Here is a 17,984-nt window from a genome sequence, read left to right on the forward strand (position 1 = left end):
CCGCAAAGAAACGCATGCGTTCCTAATAGGAATATACTCACCCTCGGACGCGCCCTGCTTCTTTCCGGCAGCCTACCTTCCTAAGAATCAGCGCTTGAAGGACCTTCGGTGACGTCGCGGCTTGTGATTGGTCGCGCGAGCGGTCACATGGGCGGTAGCGCGACCAATCACAAGCCGCGACGTCATCTAAGGCCCTTCACGTGCTGATTCTAAGGAAGGAAGGCTGCCGGTTAGTACCAGGGCGCGTCCGAGGGTGAGTATAGCAATATTTTTTATTTTAATTTTTTATTTTACACTTAAATATGGATCCCAGGGCCTGAAGGAGAGTTTCCTCTCCTTCAGACCCTGGGAACCATTGGAAACCCAATGCACTGCATTGGGTTTCGTGTTTCGGCCGACCCCGACCCCGACTTTTCTATAGGATCGGCCGATTTCACTCGACCCGACTTTTGAAAAAGTCGGGTTTCGTGAAACCCGACCCGATCCTATAAAAGTAAAAGTCGCTCAACCCTAATCCTAACCCTAACCTTAACCCTAAAGGGATCCTAACCCTAACCCTAAAGGGATCCTAATCCTAACCCTACCCCTAACCCTAACCCTAGGGATCCTAATCCTAACCCTACCCCTAACCCTACCCCTAACCCTAACCCTACCCCTAACCCTAAGGGTTAGGGTTAGGATCCCTTTAGGGTTAGGGTTAGGATCCCTAGGGTTAGGGATAGGGGTAGGGTTAGGGTTAGGGGTAGGGTTAGGGTTAGGATCCCTTTAGTGTTAGGGTCAGGATCACTACCCTTAACCCTAACCCTAACCCTAGCTATTTCTGTTTATAGTGGGTTTTTTACTTGATTTTGATGATTGGCAGCTGTCACACACTTCTCATCATGCGTTTAAAAAATGCAAACGCATGTAAACGCGTCAAAACGCCGCGTATTTTTCACCACATGCAAAAACGCATGCGTTTAAAAAAACGCAGTGTTTGCACGCGTTTACATGAGTTTTTTCACTATGCGTTTTTTTTAAACGCATGCGTTTTAAAACGCAAGTGTGAAACCAGCCTCAGAGATTCACAAACGTCTGCATGACAGCTGTCGGCCAAACTTTGGTAAGGCTAATTGCTTGGCCTGCTTTCCCCTACACAGGAGTGTTCGTTTGGCTGACTGTCTAAATATCTGACATACGTATTTATTTCCATAGACATTCAGGGCTGATGACTGGGGTAAGATTTGTGCCAAAGCGCAAGGAGGCCGGTGCCACTTGTCAGACGCTCCGGATGGCGTGCACCTCTTAATGAATCAGGAGCGGCTGACTCCAGGACACCTCCTCACCATCACCGATAAGAAAATCACTTGTCTTTATGAGCGGTACCATATATTGCCTTTTCTCTCTTTTTTTTTACCCTACTGCACTAAGTCATAAGATACATATACCAATGTTATAATTTGTTTAATTTTTGTCGGATCTTTTAACACATGTCTTAGAATTAAGGTTGATTAATTTTTTAAGGGCTTTTTCTTTGTGTGGCTGTTTTGGAAAATCGGTAATTAATAGTGATGAGCGAGCGTGCTTCGATACTACGGTGCTATCTGAGCATGCCATGTGCTAACCGAGTATCTTCGGCTGCTCGAATAATATGTTCGAGTCCCCGCAGCTGCATGTATCGCGACTGTTCAAGGCAATCGTTCCATGCTTTAAACAACATGCATGGGGACTCGAACGTATTTTTTGAGCATGCCGAAGACACTCGGTTAGCACTCAATCATAATAACACCTTATCCCAGCACATTTGCTCATCACTAGTAATGAACAATTTTCCTTGATTTACCTATTTCTATTTAATTTTTGGATGTGTCTATAAATTTGCTTTAGTCTCCATTCCCCTGGACCTTCAGGTCAGCCCTCCCTGACTTCGATTCTACAGTTCTAAGATTGCACATAAAAGACATTTCATTTTTCTTGTGTAGCATTGTATGAACCCACAATAAACTGTAACAAAATCCCTGTTATGAAAAAGGAAAAGTGTTTTCTTGCAAACCTTACAGCTGATTAAACACTGTAAACTGCACAAGGGTGCCTGGAGGACTCATACATCAAAATGGAAATGCCAGGACAATTACTAGATAGTAAGGCACAGGAAGAAATCGCACAATTCCCCAATCTTTTGTCGTCAGAGTGTAAGACTTAAAATGTCTCCTTTGTAACAGAAACCATTTCACCTTTTCTCAACTTAGGGAGGTTTTAAAGTGCAGAAAACAGTTGCTGCACTGCGTTTTGTTCTTTTTTGACTCCAAAGCTATTTTATACTAATTTACATTGTAGGCATTGGGCTTTATGACTCTTCAGCCTAAGCAAAATGTACTGCTCTCAAAAATTTACATCTTAGTGACGGAGCCAATTTGGTACTTAATGACCAAGCCAATTTTTACAATTCTGACCACTGTCAATTTATGAGGTTATAGCTCTAGAATATTTCAACGGATCCCACTGATTCTGAGCCTGTTTTTTATGACATATTGTACTTCATGTTAGTGGTAACATATAACTTGTGTTTATTTATGAAAAAAACGGAAATTTGGGAAAAAAAATAAAATTTTGCGATTTTCAAAATTTTAAATTTTGTACCCTTAAATCAGAGAGTGGTGTCACACAAAATAGTCAATAAATAACATTTCCCACATGTCTACTTTACATCAACACAATTTTGGAAACATAATTTTTTTTGTTAGGACGTTATAAGGGTTAAATTTGACCAGCGATTGCTCATTTTTCCAACAAAATTTACAAAACTATTTTTTTTAGGGACCACCTCAGATTAAAAGTGAGTTTGGGGGTCAATATAACAGAAAATACCCCAAAGTAACACCCTTCTAAAAACTGCACCCCTGAAGGTGCGCAAAACCACATTCAAGAAGGTTATTAACCCTTCAGGTGCTTCACGAGAATTAAAGCAATGTGGAAGGAAAAAATTAACATTTTACTTTTTTCACTAAAAATTTACTTTGGAACCAATTTTTTTATATTTTTACAAGGGTATCAGGAGAAAATTGACCACAAAATTTGTTGTGCAATTTCTGCTGAGTACGCCGATACCTCATATGTGGGGGAAAACCACTGTTTGGGCGCATGGCAGGGCTCAGAATGGAGGGAGCACCATTTGACTTTTTGTACGCAAAATTGGCTGGAATCAATGGTGGCACCATGTTGCGTTTCGAGACCCCCTTTTTTTGCGGTCACCGTTATTACATTAATAACGGTGACAGCAACACTGAGGTAGGTAAAAACCATCCAGAATCATGTTCTCTTGGGTCTTGGCTACCCCAGGTAGCCGAAACCCCAGAGAAATTCCGACCCTGGAGGGTGCTATACACTTATTTCACCATTGAAAAGTGTCGCTGAGGCATAAGTACCCATAATTGCCACCTTTAAAAGGCATATCAGCGATCGCTAAGGGAGCGCTTTCATATTACTGTATACAGTACATCCAAATCCATTACTTTTCAGGGATCTCAATCTGTCCAGTTAGGAAACATAAGCCATTGTGAATCAAGTTCACTTGCTGTGGTGCAAATGACAGTGACAACAGGAGCGCTGGAGAGGAATGGCAAGACAACCCTCAAAAGGGATTATTTAGCGGTGGGCACAGCCAATCCCTGTCTTCTTCTCCTGACCGATTTTGTCTTAGTTTGGAACGTGGCTTTGTCACTACTGGTAGTGTGAGGCAGTGTCAAAGCTCACAGACACAAAAAGCGGACTTAAAAATCCTCAAAAAATGTGAAAAAAGTCACAGAGAAAAAAAGCAGAGATGAATACCTGCTCAGGCCTCCAAAACAAATGCACTGGCAGGGTACAATGGACCCGATTAATGATGGCAGAAACACAGGTGCAACAATACCGGTGAAACAACCACTTTCAATCCAGTGTTGGCTGTTTTGGTATGTTGGTGCACAAAAAGATAAAAGATAATAGTCGGTATGTGGCATTATGCACACAAGCAATGCATGTGCCTATTAGTAATGCACATGCTGGCTGGCTGCCCAGTGCTACAAAATGCATGCTGTGTGAGGGTCCGCTGCACCCTACCAGTGCATTTGTTTTGGAGGCCTGAGCAGGTATTCATCTCTGCTTTTTTCTCTGTGAAGCAGTATCTACAGCCCATTCGTGTTGCACAGATACTCCAGCTCATATGTGCTGTTGCAAGGTTTGTTTTGTCTCCTAGCACAATCTCAGGAGCATGGAGCAGATAGCAGCACATGACAGACACAAATGGAGAAATGGACCAGGTAATAAAAGTGCATCAACCCAGTAGAATGATAGGTTTCTGCTTCTTTATGCTGGAAGAACACATTGAACACTGCCAGAACCCTGCAAAACTATCTCCTGTTGGCTACTAGTATGCATGTTTCTGGCCAAGCTTGCAGAAATAGACTTTTTGAGGGCTGCATTAAGGCCCAGTGCTCTTAAGTGGGTCCTTTCCTCAAAGTTCACCACAATGCAGCTTGACTGGCATTTGCCAGAGCACACCAGCAGTGGCAAGTTCATCACTGGTGTCATATTCACTTCATAAATTAGAGCAGGTTCATACTAAGCAAATGTGACAGACATGAAATATTCTGGAGACTCTGTGGTGAATGTTATGCTTCCTGTAAATCATCCAGCATGAACGGTTTGGCGATGAGTCAGTAATAATGGTCTGGAGAGGCATACCATTGGAGAAGTGCAAACCTCCATGCAAAAGACAATGATACACTGACTGCTGTTAGGTACCGGGATGAAATGCTCAGAGTCTTCTACTGTTGCATTAGGCCCTAGATTCCTCCTGATTCAGGATAATGTCCAGCTTCATGTCAACAGAGTGCTTAGACAGTTCATGGATGACAAAGGCTGACTATTCAATGAGCCTGGTTTGGATCTAGTCATGGTCTTCTACTGGCGCTGGTCACGGACTTCTACTGGCACAAGGAATGGATCTTCCTCACAGCTCAGACTTTCTCAGACATCTGTCTGCTCTCAAACCCTTCTGTAATGATGGTGGCTGTAAGCTTACATGGCAGCCAAACAACCTGCCCAGATACAGGTTCTGGAACAAACTCTTCCCTTCTTGATCTGGCCAGGGCATTTATACTTGAAAATAGAAGTTTACATACACTATATAAAAAGACACATATGCATGTTTTCTCCATATCTGACATGAAATCAGTTTACCAGTTTTATCAAGAGGACTGGGCTCAAATTCCGACCAACTATTGTGATATCTCAAACGTTTGACCCAATCATTCAGTTTGAGGGAAATGGTACCAAATACTAATGAAATGTATGTAAACTTTTGACTTTGCAGTAAGTAATAAAAATGCCTTTAAACATTCTCTCTCTCAGAATTTTGGCATGTGGAAAATATTAATAATTATGGTAATCCTAATTGACCTAAATCGGGAAAGGTTTATTTTGATTTCATGTCGGATATTGAGAAAAACACGCAGATGTGTCATTTTATATAGTGTATGTGAACATCTAGTTTCAACTGTATATTTTGTAACTGCGACACAACAGTCACCTGACCTGGTGTTTTCTCAATTCCCTTTCTTGGGAACATAGACTTCTGCTCTTGGGGTTCCTACCCCTATAATTCTTTCTTTACTTTTGCCTTTGACCAGCAGATGGCAGTGTTCACGTGTTCGCTACTTTGCTTTTGTCTGGCTCCTTACATGTCTGTAATGTGGCTATGTCAGTGGCTGTCTGGCAACTGTAAAATGGCTACCATGGACAGGCTGAGTGCAAATCCCAGGCTTTGCTCTGGTCTTCACCATTTATTCCCTACATAGGGGTCTTGACTTAAATAGTTGGCCACAGGCTGGGACCACCGAATAAGCTGCTGTTTGGTGGTGCAGGCTGGCCGAAGAGGTCAGGTAGTTGAGTCAGAACCAAGAGGGCAGGAAAAGCACAAAATTGGAAGATGCAAGAATAGTCAGTTGGTGTTGGTGGACAGCCATTTTCAGGTCTCTCCACAGATGCTCAGTTGGGTTTTGGTCAGGGCTCTGGCTGGGCCAGTCAAGAATGGTCACAGAGTTATTCTGAAGCCACTCCATAGTTATTTGAGCTGTGTGCTTAGGGTCATTGTCTTGTTGGAAGGTGCCTGGTTTTCTCCACACATACCGCTCAGAATTATCACCAAAATGGTCTATTTTCGTCTCATCAGACCAGGGAATCTTATTTCTCATAGTCTGGGAGTCCTTCATGTGTTTTGTAGCAAACTCTATGCTGGCTTTCATACGTCTTGCACTGAGGGAGAGGTTTCCATCGGGCCACTTTGCCATAAAGGCCCGACTGGTGGAGGGCTGCAGTGATAGTTGACTTTGTGGAACTTTCTCCCATCTCCATAAAGCATCTCTGGAGCTCAGCCACAGCGATATTGGGTTTCTTCTTCACCTCTCTCACCAAGGCTTCTCTCCCACGATTGCTCAGTTTGACTGCATGGCCAGGTATAGGAAGACTTCTGATGGTCCCAATCTTCTTCCACTTAAGAATTGCCCACATTTCTGTTTTTTTTTCAGTCAAGATGGGGTGCATAGAGTATATTAATAAGAAACAAAATAAACTTTTTTAGATTTTATGAAATGGCTGCAATGAAACAAAGAGTGGAAAATTTAAAGAGGTCTAAATACATTCTGTACCCACTGTATATCTGTCAGCTTCCAGCAGTAAGATGGAAGCTTAAGCAGGGTGTGGTGCTCTCCAATATGATGAAGCAGAGAGCTAATAGCTCCAGCTGGACAGAACACACATCATTACTGCCAGAATGAATAGCACTGCAGGCCTCAGGCACACTAATCTTAGTGACTGGACAGAACCTGCGGGCATTTGGTTCTGGCATCTCTTCTATCATGAGTGCCGCCCACAGAGTGAATACGGCAGTGTCTGACAACAGAAGCAGAGGACATTTGACAGTATTAGTGCATCTGATGGTGTCAAATAGCGCCAAATACCTTCCAAGAGCTTACTGATGCCCTAATCCATGTCTAGGAGGACATCCCATGGAAACCTGGAAAAGGCCTAGAGTTTATTTTGAAAATGGGCATCACATTAGCTTTGCGCCAGTTACTCGTCACAGTACCAGACACTAAAGCACCGTGACAGAGTGCAGCCCTCACAATCCATCGGCCACCTTAAGATCTTACTATGATGCCACAAAACCTGACGAAAAGTGACAGATGCCATCACTGTAAGACTCTGTGTGATTGTAATTCAAGTTGTCAGATCTTCTAATTATTGAAACTCATCATCTCATCAGAAAAACCTTACTATGTGTAGGTGCTGTACATATGTCCATGAACAAACCGTTTACCTGTCCTTGAAAAAACGTCTAAATCCAAAGGCCACCAACTTCAGCACAGCTTCAAGTACAAATACTGTAGTAAACATGTAGTTGCAGTACTTCAGGGCAATTTCTAATGACTGCAAAAAAAATCATAATAAATAATTTTCAATGAGAGATTAGTGTTACAAAATGTCCATAATATAATATTCCACATAATACACTGAACACGTGCAAGAAATATTTAAAATGTAGCTGTCATTTCTAGGAGAATTTGCAGCAGAATGTCCGTGTCTGCCTCCAGCTCCTCCCTCCTCTTTCCCCTCCGCCTCCTCTCCATAGAATTCTATAAGCACCAATTGCCATCTGCCATCTCAGTAATGTAAATATCTGTTCTTCACTGAACACAAATTTTATCTGTAAACTCAGAGAGAAACATCAATCCAGGAGGGAAACTAAACAAATTTCTCTGATATAAAAATATTACAATGTTGGATATTGTGCATACTATTGATTTATGAACTACAAATTGAAACAATGATTACTTTTTAAAGGGATTTCCTGGTTTTAAAAATATATATTTTCAAATACTCTATTATTTATTGAAGTTGGCTTTGCCTTTATTGAACTTGATTTACTTGCCAGAGAGGAAAAGTGACCTCTTAGGGTCTAACACATTTTGAAGGCCCAGCTCATCCAACTATAATACCAGAAGTCAATTGATTACAATCTTTATTTCTACTGCAAATCATGCAGTTTGCTTCTCGGGTTTCCCAGAGAATCCAATTAATTCTTGAGAGTTTCAACAGTTACCCTCCCACCCAGGTTACTACTGCTTCATCAGAACAACTTTCTAATAAGTAAACTTCAAAACTATCATCAGAACCTCATATGACATTTGGACCATGTTTATAACTTTTTTGGTTCCATCTGAACTTGTCCCTGATGGAGCCCCAAAGAAACCATTCACTATATTGAGGCAGAGAGTGACTTTCTTCCCTGTCTGGCCTCCGTTCCAGCATTGCTGTCTTTTTTAGGTGGACATACTGCCTAACAGATGCCACCAGAAAGGAGGCCAGATAGACTACGCAAGTGACTATCTACCTCAATAGTGCAAATGTCTCTATCGGTGCTCCGTGGGGGCGTCTGAAACCTCATTTTTCAGAAGTTCTAATTGGGCCATCAATGGAACCACAAATATGTTGTCCATACGTGATGTGACCAAGCCCTGGCAGATATTTTGTAAACTGAAAATGTATCTAAATAGATCAATAAGATATACAAAAGCACGAAACTCACCTTCGGTTGACTGTAGTGCTCCAACGACATTGTGATAACATTAAGGCAAATGATAATTGTAATGAATATATCCAGGTAATGGCTTGTACAGACCGAGTGAATTAAGAGACGTGCAGGGCAGTAGGTGGCATAATATGGCAAACGTTGGGCTTCTGTGCAAAACAAGGAAAAAGGAGACTTTTTTTAGATACATTTGAGAGCAAGAAAAGCTGGAAAACACTTGGGGTATTTAGAAACAAGACAATGATCTGTTCTATGGCCAAAGGTATACGGAAACATTGATGTGCACATCGAATTTTGTTGACTTCTACAACAGCGCTGACTTCATTTTGCAGCATGATTGTAGGAATTTTAATTTATTCCCATTTGAAAGTTTGGTCACAAATGCTATATAGTCTTACTCATAGTTTGGAAAGTTTGAGAGAAGGCCTCGGTAATGGCCAGTAAAGTCTTTTCACGTCAACCTTAAAGCACCTATCCCGCATTTTTGGTGGTGCAAACTCATCTAAGTTCCCTGTCCCTAGTCCTATACTTACCAGTACCGTCTTCATCTGTTCCCTGCACCACTCTGGTTGTCTTCTGCAAATTGTGACCTGCTAGAATGCTCCAGTGTTTTCTGAGTGAGCCCAAACACATAACTCAATATATGTCTATGAGGGCCAAAACGAGACCAGAACGAGCCTCTCATAGAATTATATTGAGAAATTGTGACCGTTACCTCTTACTTCTGGTCAGTTCCGCTCTCAAGATGTTAGAGCAGGATGGGCAGCACGGTGCCTCAGTGGTTAGCCTTGTACCCTTGCAGCACTGGGGTCCTGGGTTCAAATCCCACCAAGGACAACATCTGCAAGGAATTTGTATGTTCTCCCCGTGTTTGCGGGAGTTTCCTCCAGGTTCTCCGGTTTCCTCCCACACTCCAAAGACATACTTGTAGGGAATCTAGATTGTGAGCCCCAATGGAGACAGTAATGATAATGTCGGTAAAGCGCCGTGGAATAAGATAGCGCTATATAAGCAAAGCATAATAAATAAACATATAGATTATGATGGCTGGTGAGTATATCACTAGTGGCAGGGAACATACATTAGTGGCACCACTCCAATAAAAACCCAAGCCATGATATGATGAAACTGTCAGGTTGAAGCATAGAAGAGGTTCTCTACTCTTAGTTCCTTAAACCAGGATGGCACAGCTACAAAACAAATCTGAGCCATTATTTCTCCCAAACTCCACAGTTGGCACAATGCATTTGGGCAACTGGTTTTCTGATATGGGTTTACCTGGAATTGCACTTCTCGATCCTTGAGTCTGCATATGGTAACCACTTGCTTACCTGTTGCTCATTTAAAAGCAGTTGAGCTCTCCAGTATAATTAACTCTGCTAAAAGCGTACCGTATATGTCTGTAGAGACCAAATGACTATATTCTTTTTTGCTCCGCTTAGCGATAGCTGTAGCTGATATTGCCGATTCACTGGTTACAATGGGTATCCGTATACTTTTGGTCATTTAATAGAGGTACAGATGAACAGATGACAAGTATTTGCAGCAGATGAAATATTAAGATGAAAATAGAATATTAGGTGCAAAGAAAAGACAACATGAAGGATCACAAGAGGGCATGATTTTCCATCAGACAATGCTTCTAAACTTAAAGCCGATCATTTAAAAGGGAATCTATCATCAGGCTTTTGCTACACCATCCAACAGCAGCATCATATAGGAGCAGAGATGTATCACTTACTGCAGGTTCAATAAATCACAGTTTTGTCTTCGGCAGATCTATCAGTTCTCTGAATGCTGAGCTCTGTATAACCCGCCCACATCACTGATTGGCAGCTTTCGGTGTCAACTGTGCATAGGCAGAAAGATGCCAATTAGTGGTGGGAACTGGCTTACACAAATCTCATGAATATGGAGGACTACATGGCAGCCGGTTTACTAGTCCTTTAATAATAATATCCTGCTTATTAAACGATAATTGTATCAAAACTACGGAAAGTAGCTCAGTTAGTGACACATTGCTGGAATAAGGGTCTCTGTCTCTACATTATGCTGCTCTCAGATTCAGTGGAAAAACCTGTTGACAGACTCCCTTTAAGTTAATCCATTTGCTTTTGTGCTGGGAGAAAGCTGATAGCTCATGCCTGATAATGACATTATACATATACTGAGACCCTTGCACTCTCACGCTGCCCTGAGTCTTGGGTCAAAAGAAATTCTATGAAAAAAATGTATTTCTGAGTGACAGAGGAGAGCAGCACCCCGCTGGACACTTTAATTCCTCCATTTTAGCAAACAGTACGATTCTCTATGACATGCCAAATTTTTGTGCAATTTTTTTTTAAAGTTATACCTAAGTGCATTGATGGCACCCAAGGCTTTACCTCCTTACTAGGTGGAAATATTCCAATAATAGAAATTGCAATATTGTGGGACATCACATTCCCTGCAAATCTACTGCAGCCCTGAAAATCTGGGACAGAGAATGGTCCTGTGTTGGTGTTGAGCAAAAAGATTCACTGTTCCTTGGTTCAATGACCACATCGGTAGACCGGAGTGACCGCCTCTAGACCGGAGCCTTACGAACCTCCTACTATGTGCTGAGTATTAGGCCCCATGACATTATACGTTCGTCATATTGCAATGCAATGATGTAGTGAGGCATACTGTACTGATGAACAGAGGTGTCAAACTGCATTCCTCGAGGGCCGCAAACAGGTCATGTTTTCAGGATTTCCTTGTATTGCACAGGTGATAATTTAATCACCTGCACAGAATGATTTCAGCACCTTGTGCAATGCTAAGGAAATTCTGAAAACATGACCTGTTTGCGGCCCTCGAGGAATGCAGTTTGACACCTCTGCTGATGAACATGCAAAGGTCAGAACTTTGAAGTGCTCTAGCATCCTGCGGCTGCTGAAAAAAGGGCTTGAAAATATTTTTGCTCCACTCTATAGTTTACTTAGTCTATGCGCACTATCCACAGAACAGATCACAGAATAACTTGTGTTTTGTGACATATTTACCAGCACTGCTGGACACTTCTGTTATACAGAGTCACTCTATACCAAGCAGCAGTGCTAATGTTGGCTGCTGCTTGGTACAGAGTGACTCTGTATAACCGAAGTGTCCAGCAGTGCTGGTACAGATCCAACTAATCACAACGACCTGTCAGCGTAGCAATGTGAGGGAAATCAATAGGCGCCCACATTGACCTATGTAACATATCTCCTTTCTCTGCTAAACAACCTAAAAGTAGAAAAAGCAAGCAGCACCGCAATACTTATCAAAATCTGGTGAACTTTATTGGACCTGGTGGCATGGCAATGTTTCGGTTACAATTAACCTTTTTCAACCCTTTTCCTTTCTTTGCCTGTTATTGTAAATTATACCACCCTGATAAGCTAATAAAATAATAAAGGATTTTTTTTATAAAAATGATGAAATTGATTTACAGGACTCTGGTCGATTGGCAACATTAGTCTTCTGTGGTCACCACTAGTGATGAGCGAGTATACTCGTTGCTTGGGTGACCTCCGAGTATTTATGACTGCTCTGAGATTTAGTTTTCATCCCGGTAGCTGAATTACAGCTACTACCCAGCCTGAATACATGTGGGGGTTTCCTGGTTGTTAGGTAATCCGCACATGTAATCAGCAGGCTAGTAGCTGTAAATCATTCAGCTGCCGTGATGAAAACTAAATCTCGGAGCAGTCATAAATACTCGGAGGTCACACGAGCATGCTCAGGAACACCCGAGCAATGAGTATACTCGCTCATCACTAGACATGAGCCTTCTTTACCGATCATCTCTACTTGCCAGCATCCCTAGCCATCATGGTGGCGCAATGCTGGCATGGTGTCGCATGAGACTACCTAATCAAAAGAAGAGTCATGAATGCCATCAGAGAAAGCTGTTTTGAATGATGAATATGGCTACAAAGGTCCTCTCATCTGAATTCCTTTTCTTTTTTCTGACCCAATAATGTTCTTGACAATTTCTATTTCACCTGGTTTCCTACCCTACAGTGGCATGTAAAAGTTTGTTCACCCTGGTCAAAATTACTGCAATTGTAAACAGTTAAGCAAGTTGAACATAAAATGATCTCTAAAAGGCCTAAAGTTAAAGATGACACATTTCCTTTGTATTTTAGTAAAAAAAAATATACGGTATATATTTTCATTTTTGCATTTTAAAAATTACAAAAAGGAACATGTGCAGATGCAAAAGTTTAAGCTCCTTTGGAGATTTGTGTGCTCAGAAAACTTTGACTAAGGTTTCAGACCTTAATTGGCTTGTTCTCTGTCATCATTAGGAAAGGCCATATGATGCAAATTTCCATCTTCATAAAAACCCAGTCTCCTCTAGCCTTGTGCCAAAAAACAGCAGACATGGGTTCTTGTAAGCAGCTGCCTTGCACTCTGAAAATAAAAGTGGTCAAGGCCCACAAAGCAGGAGAAGGCTACAAGAAGTGTGGGTACTGTCCTAGGACAGGGAAAGATAGGACCTTGTGTGGAGCCATAGGCAGCAAGGGACTCACCTCACAGCTCGAGAAGGAAGGCTTTCTAACCTCACCTGAGAAAGGGATCCATAATTGCTTCCAGGCAGACCGGACCTTACCAACACCTGTTACCGGTACCCTGGACTGTGTCCGACAGTAAAGAGGCAAAGAGACTGCAACCTTGTGTCCTCTGATTATTTCTGGCATCACACTATCCTTGCCAAATACACCAGGAGCTTTGAGGACCCACTTTCACCTGTGGGAAACCATACCATGCCCGCTGCCACAACATCACCCCAGTGGATCCCATTAAGTAGCGTTGGTCACCCCTGACCGAATACCACAGGTGGCGTCACAAACTTTCTTATTTCTTATAACCCATTTAAAGACCTTCCCTTTAATTTGGAAGCCCAGGGCCACGGACCGGGTCACTGCCATGTGACTTCCCTTTTAATAACCACCGGACCCGGTACCGAGTACCCCTAGGCCCAGGCAGGGGCACTCCACATGCAAGACAACTCAGGAATCTCACAGAACTAAAAGGATTTTCCAAGGAGGAATGGATGAAAATCCCTCAAAGAAGAATTGAAAGACTCTTGGCCGGCTACAAAAAGTGTCTACAAGCTGTGATATTTTCAAAAGGGGGTGCTACTAGGTACTAACCATGCAGGGTGCCAAAACTTTTGAATCCTCCCTTTTTCTTGTTTGCAACTCTTATAATGCAAAAGATGAAGGAAAAAAAAAATATATTGTCTAAAATATGAAGGAAATGTGTCATCTAACTTTAGCCCTTTTGGAGATAATTTCATCTTCAACTTGCTTAACTGTTCACAATAACAGTAATTTTGACCTGAGGTGCCAAACTTTTACATGCCACTGTACATTTTTCGGATGTGGTTTTGTTCTCTCTGGTTCTGACCTATACTCAGCTTATTCCACTGGCCAGCAGCTACTCCGTGGCTTCAACCCAGGGACCCCTGCATCAAAAGTCAGATCCCATATTGGGATGAATAGATGAAAACCAGGGTGTTCATGGATTCTGGTGAGCAAAGTGGCTCCACAAAATCTATCCTTGAAAGCATATTTTTTAGTTGATGGATTTCTGATGGTATTCCGATGATAGCTGGCTAAGGAGCTATGTCAAATTCAACCTCTCAGCTGTTTTGCATCTGTATTAGGCAATCATTGTGGTCATTTTACTTCCATCTATTTATGTGAAGCATTGGAGAGAATGGACACATCTGCAATGCTTCCATTTGACATTGTTCACATGCAGCTAAAATAAATAACATCGAAATTTTACAGCCAATCTTTATCAAAAATCTTGAATTTTTTTTTTTTTTTTTTTAATGAAGACTGCATGCAAAGATGCCTCATTTTTTATTCAAGATGCACTGAAGCAATATTAAAATGGTGGCAAAGATGGGGAAACATTATAATATATAGGATGTATTTTTATCCTTTTAACTTGGTTAGTAAAAAATGTAATGACCGTATATATTGTCCCATCATAAATTACATTCCCATCACCTTGTCAAGCAAGTCGGAGTGCAAAAGTGTTTATCACAGTCATTTCATGCCATCATAAGACTGAAAATCAGCTTTCAAGCAATAAAGTTATACAGTCAAAAAAATTGACCCAAAACGTGTCAGCGCCTGAGGCAGCCTTAGTATAAAATGATAGGAATAATCAGAAAGAGCTCAATCACTCCAGTCAATGTTTATAAAGTTCAGCTCTTCTTTTTTTTTACCAGTGAGGAAAGTCACCTTGAGATCCTTGGGGGCTATAGAAAGTGTCTTTCAACTTCTGGTATGGTTTTGAAAAATAAAAAAAAGTGTTTTGCAAATGCAAAAGTACTACGGATGAATGAAATAAAACATGGTGAACTATGGCTGAACAGAAAAACACATGAACAATGACAATGGATTTGGAAAGTTAACCCCATTCACTGCCAGAGGGAGTTTGCAGCTGCTTGCAAATTTCCTCCAGAAAGGAAGCGGTTACGGGTAAAGGGTGGGCAAAATACAACAGAAATATATGCAAATTAGTAAGTTATTTTTGCATATGATTACAAGCCACCTCCTTCTTCCCTTATCTATCTTTCTTCACTCCCCCTTTTTCTTCTGTTTAGTGATTTACAATTTTTATTGGTCACATTTAAGTGGACGAGGGGTTAAGATGCAGTAATGGGATTTCCGTTTTGTCTTTGGCAGTTCTTGTACAGTCATTTTTCTATATATAAAGTCTACTAATGGCTCTTAGAGCATAATAGGAGTTGCCTTTGGACAGGCGGCATTAGGGGTTCTCCAGAATTAGAAAAACATGGCAGCTTTCTTTTAAAACCCTGCTGTTGACATCGGTCAAAAACGACCGAACTTGAACTTCAATATTCTTTAAAATTTTCAAGATGCGGCTCTGAAACCCGTGGCCGACCGACCCATCCTCATTTAAGTCAATCAACCACAAGTTTCAGAACCACATCTTGAACACCCCCAAAAATACCAAAGTTCAAAATCGGTCTCCCCAGACCGAAGACAACAGCAGGGTTAAAAACAGTGCCACACCTGTCCATAGGATGCAAGCGATATTGCAGCTAAGCTCAGGGGAGCTGAACTGCCATTCGGGATACAACAAATGGACACGTGTGATGCCGTTTCTGGAAGAAAAAGTTTTTCTATATCTGTGTAAACCCTTTAACCTGGCATATACTGTATAAAACCTATGGTGGGTCTATATATCAAAGCTAACTTGAGAACTATACATTATTAACTGCTAGCTTTAAAAAAAAACAATTATTTAGATTAAAGGGTTTTTTCCATGAACAAAGTAAATGTTAATCAATGTTTTAATCTATAGATCATTAAATTATTATAAATTTCACAATTGGATCTGTTTTTTAAAAAATGTTCCTGTGCCGAGATAATCTTATAAATGTGCCCCTGCTGTGTACTTTGTAATGGCGGTGTCCATACGGAGACAGGGTCTGATCATCCCACAACTCCTGAGCAGGGGAGAAAACTAGAGATTATACAGACAAAACAGTAGGGGATCACAGCTGAGTCTGTCTATGAGGTAAAAGGTTGCCTTAAAAACAGGCAGTGAAATGTTTTACCTCACAGAAAGAATCAGCTGTGATCCCAAGCTGTCCTGTCTGTATACTCTTTTGCTTCCACCCCAGGAGCTGTGGTATGATCAGACACGGCCCTGTACGGTCAGACACGGCCATTACACAGTATACAGCAGGGGCACATTTATAAGATTATCTCAGCACAGGAACATTTTATTTAAACACATCCAATTGTGGAAATTATTATTATTCCAAGATCTATTAGGTAAAATCAACTTCAATTGTGGGAAAACCCCTTTAATATAGTGGATTTTTAGATCTGCAATATCTGAAAAATCATAGTTTATTGCTCCCTCACTACTAAAATAACATATTTAGCCCTTTTCTTATCCCACCAAGCAGATAAGATTAAATTATATCTTTACTTTTTATTAAAGAGTCCCCCCCCAAAAATTACCATAATATAGGTAACATTAAGATGGCCATGTAGAATTATTAATAGAGAATTTTCTTCATTAAGCACAATGGGGCAGCTTTTCTACTGATTTGTGCCACATTTTGGTGCAAATCGTTGCATTTAGTATTAGACCGTTTCTTGTGATGTGTCAAACATTTTTGCTCGAAAAGGGGGCATGTTTTCATGGGTAGGATTTGGCTTAAAATGTACCAGTGTGCACCACATTAGTGTAAAATTTGGAAAGAAAAAAAACAGCAAAAGTATGTCACCTAAGGCTACTTTCACACATCAGGTTTTTTGTATCAGGCCCAATCCGGCGAATGTTGGAAAAAACGGATCCGGCGCAGATTGTGAAAAACTGATGCGACGGATCTGTTTTTTTGATGGATCCGGCTAGCATATCTACACTGCGTGCAGAATTATTAGGCAAATTGTATTTTGATCACATGATACTTTTTATACATGTTGTCCTACTCCAAGCTGTTCAGGCTTGAGAGCCAACTACCAATTAAGTAAATCATGTGATGTGTAGTGCTGAGCGATACCGTCCGATACTTGAAAGTATCGGTATCAGATAGTATCGGCCGATACCCAAAAAGTATCAGATATCGCCGATACCGATATCCGGTACCAATACAAGTCAATGGGACACCAAGTAACGGAAGGTATCCTGATGGTTCCCAGGGTCTGAAGGAGAGGAAACTCTCCTTCAGGCCCTGGGATCCATATTAATGTGTAAAATAAAGAATTAAAATAAAAAATATTGATATATTCACCTCTCCGGCGGCCCCTGGACATCACGCTGGTAACCGGCAGGCTTCTTTGTTTAAAATGAGCGCGTTTAGGACCTGAGGAATGATGTCGCGGCTTCTGATTGGTCGCGTGCCGCCCATGTGACCGCCACGCGACCAATCAGAAGCCGCGACGTCATTCCTCAGGTCCTAAATTCCTAGAATGAGGAGTTTAGTGCCTGAGAATGACGTCGCGGCATCTGATTGGTCGCGTGGCGGTCACATGGGCGGCACGCGACCAATCAGAAGCCGCGACGTCATTTCTCAGGTCCTAAACGCGCTCATTCTAGGAATTTAGGACCTGAGGAATGACGTCGCGGCTTCTGATTGGTCGCGTGGCGGTCACATGGGCGGCACGCGACCAATCAGAAGCCGCGACGTCATTCCTCAGGTCCTAAACGCGCTTTTTAAACAAAGAAGCCTGCTGGTTACCAGCGTGATGTCCAGGGGCCGCCAGAGAGGTGAATATATCAATATTTTTTATTTTAATTCTTTATTTTACACCTCACTATGGATCCGATACCGATACCCGATACCACAAAAGTATCGGATCTCGGT

At 41.6% G+C, this 17,984-nt stretch overlaps 1 protein-coding gene across 1 annotated transcript in view; it reads right to left on the reverse strand.

Moving 5' to 3' along the window:
• Positions 1 to 17,984, reverse strand: part of CACNA1I (calcium voltage-gated channel subunit alpha1 I) — a 459,676-nt gene that overhangs the window by 158,094 nt on the left and 283,598 nt on the right. Inside the window, exons 24-25 of the mRNA XM_069737599.1 lie at positions 8,606 to 8,757; positions 7,337 to 7,446 (exon numbers count right to left, since the gene is read on the reverse strand). Of these exons, the coding sequence (XP_069593700.1) occupies positions 7,337 to 7,446; positions 8,606 to 8,757 (262 nt within the window). The remainder of the gene's footprint in view (positions 1 to 7,336; positions 7,447 to 8,605; positions 8,758 to 17,984) is intronic.

The sequence above is a fragment of the Ranitomeya imitator genome, chromosome 8 (assembly GCF_032444005.1).
Source record: "Ranitomeya imitator isolate aRanImi1 chromosome 8, aRanImi1.pri, whole genome shotgun sequence".
Lineage (NCBI taxonomy): Eukaryota > Metazoa > Chordata > Amphibia > Anura > Dendrobatidae > Ranitomeya > Ranitomeya imitator.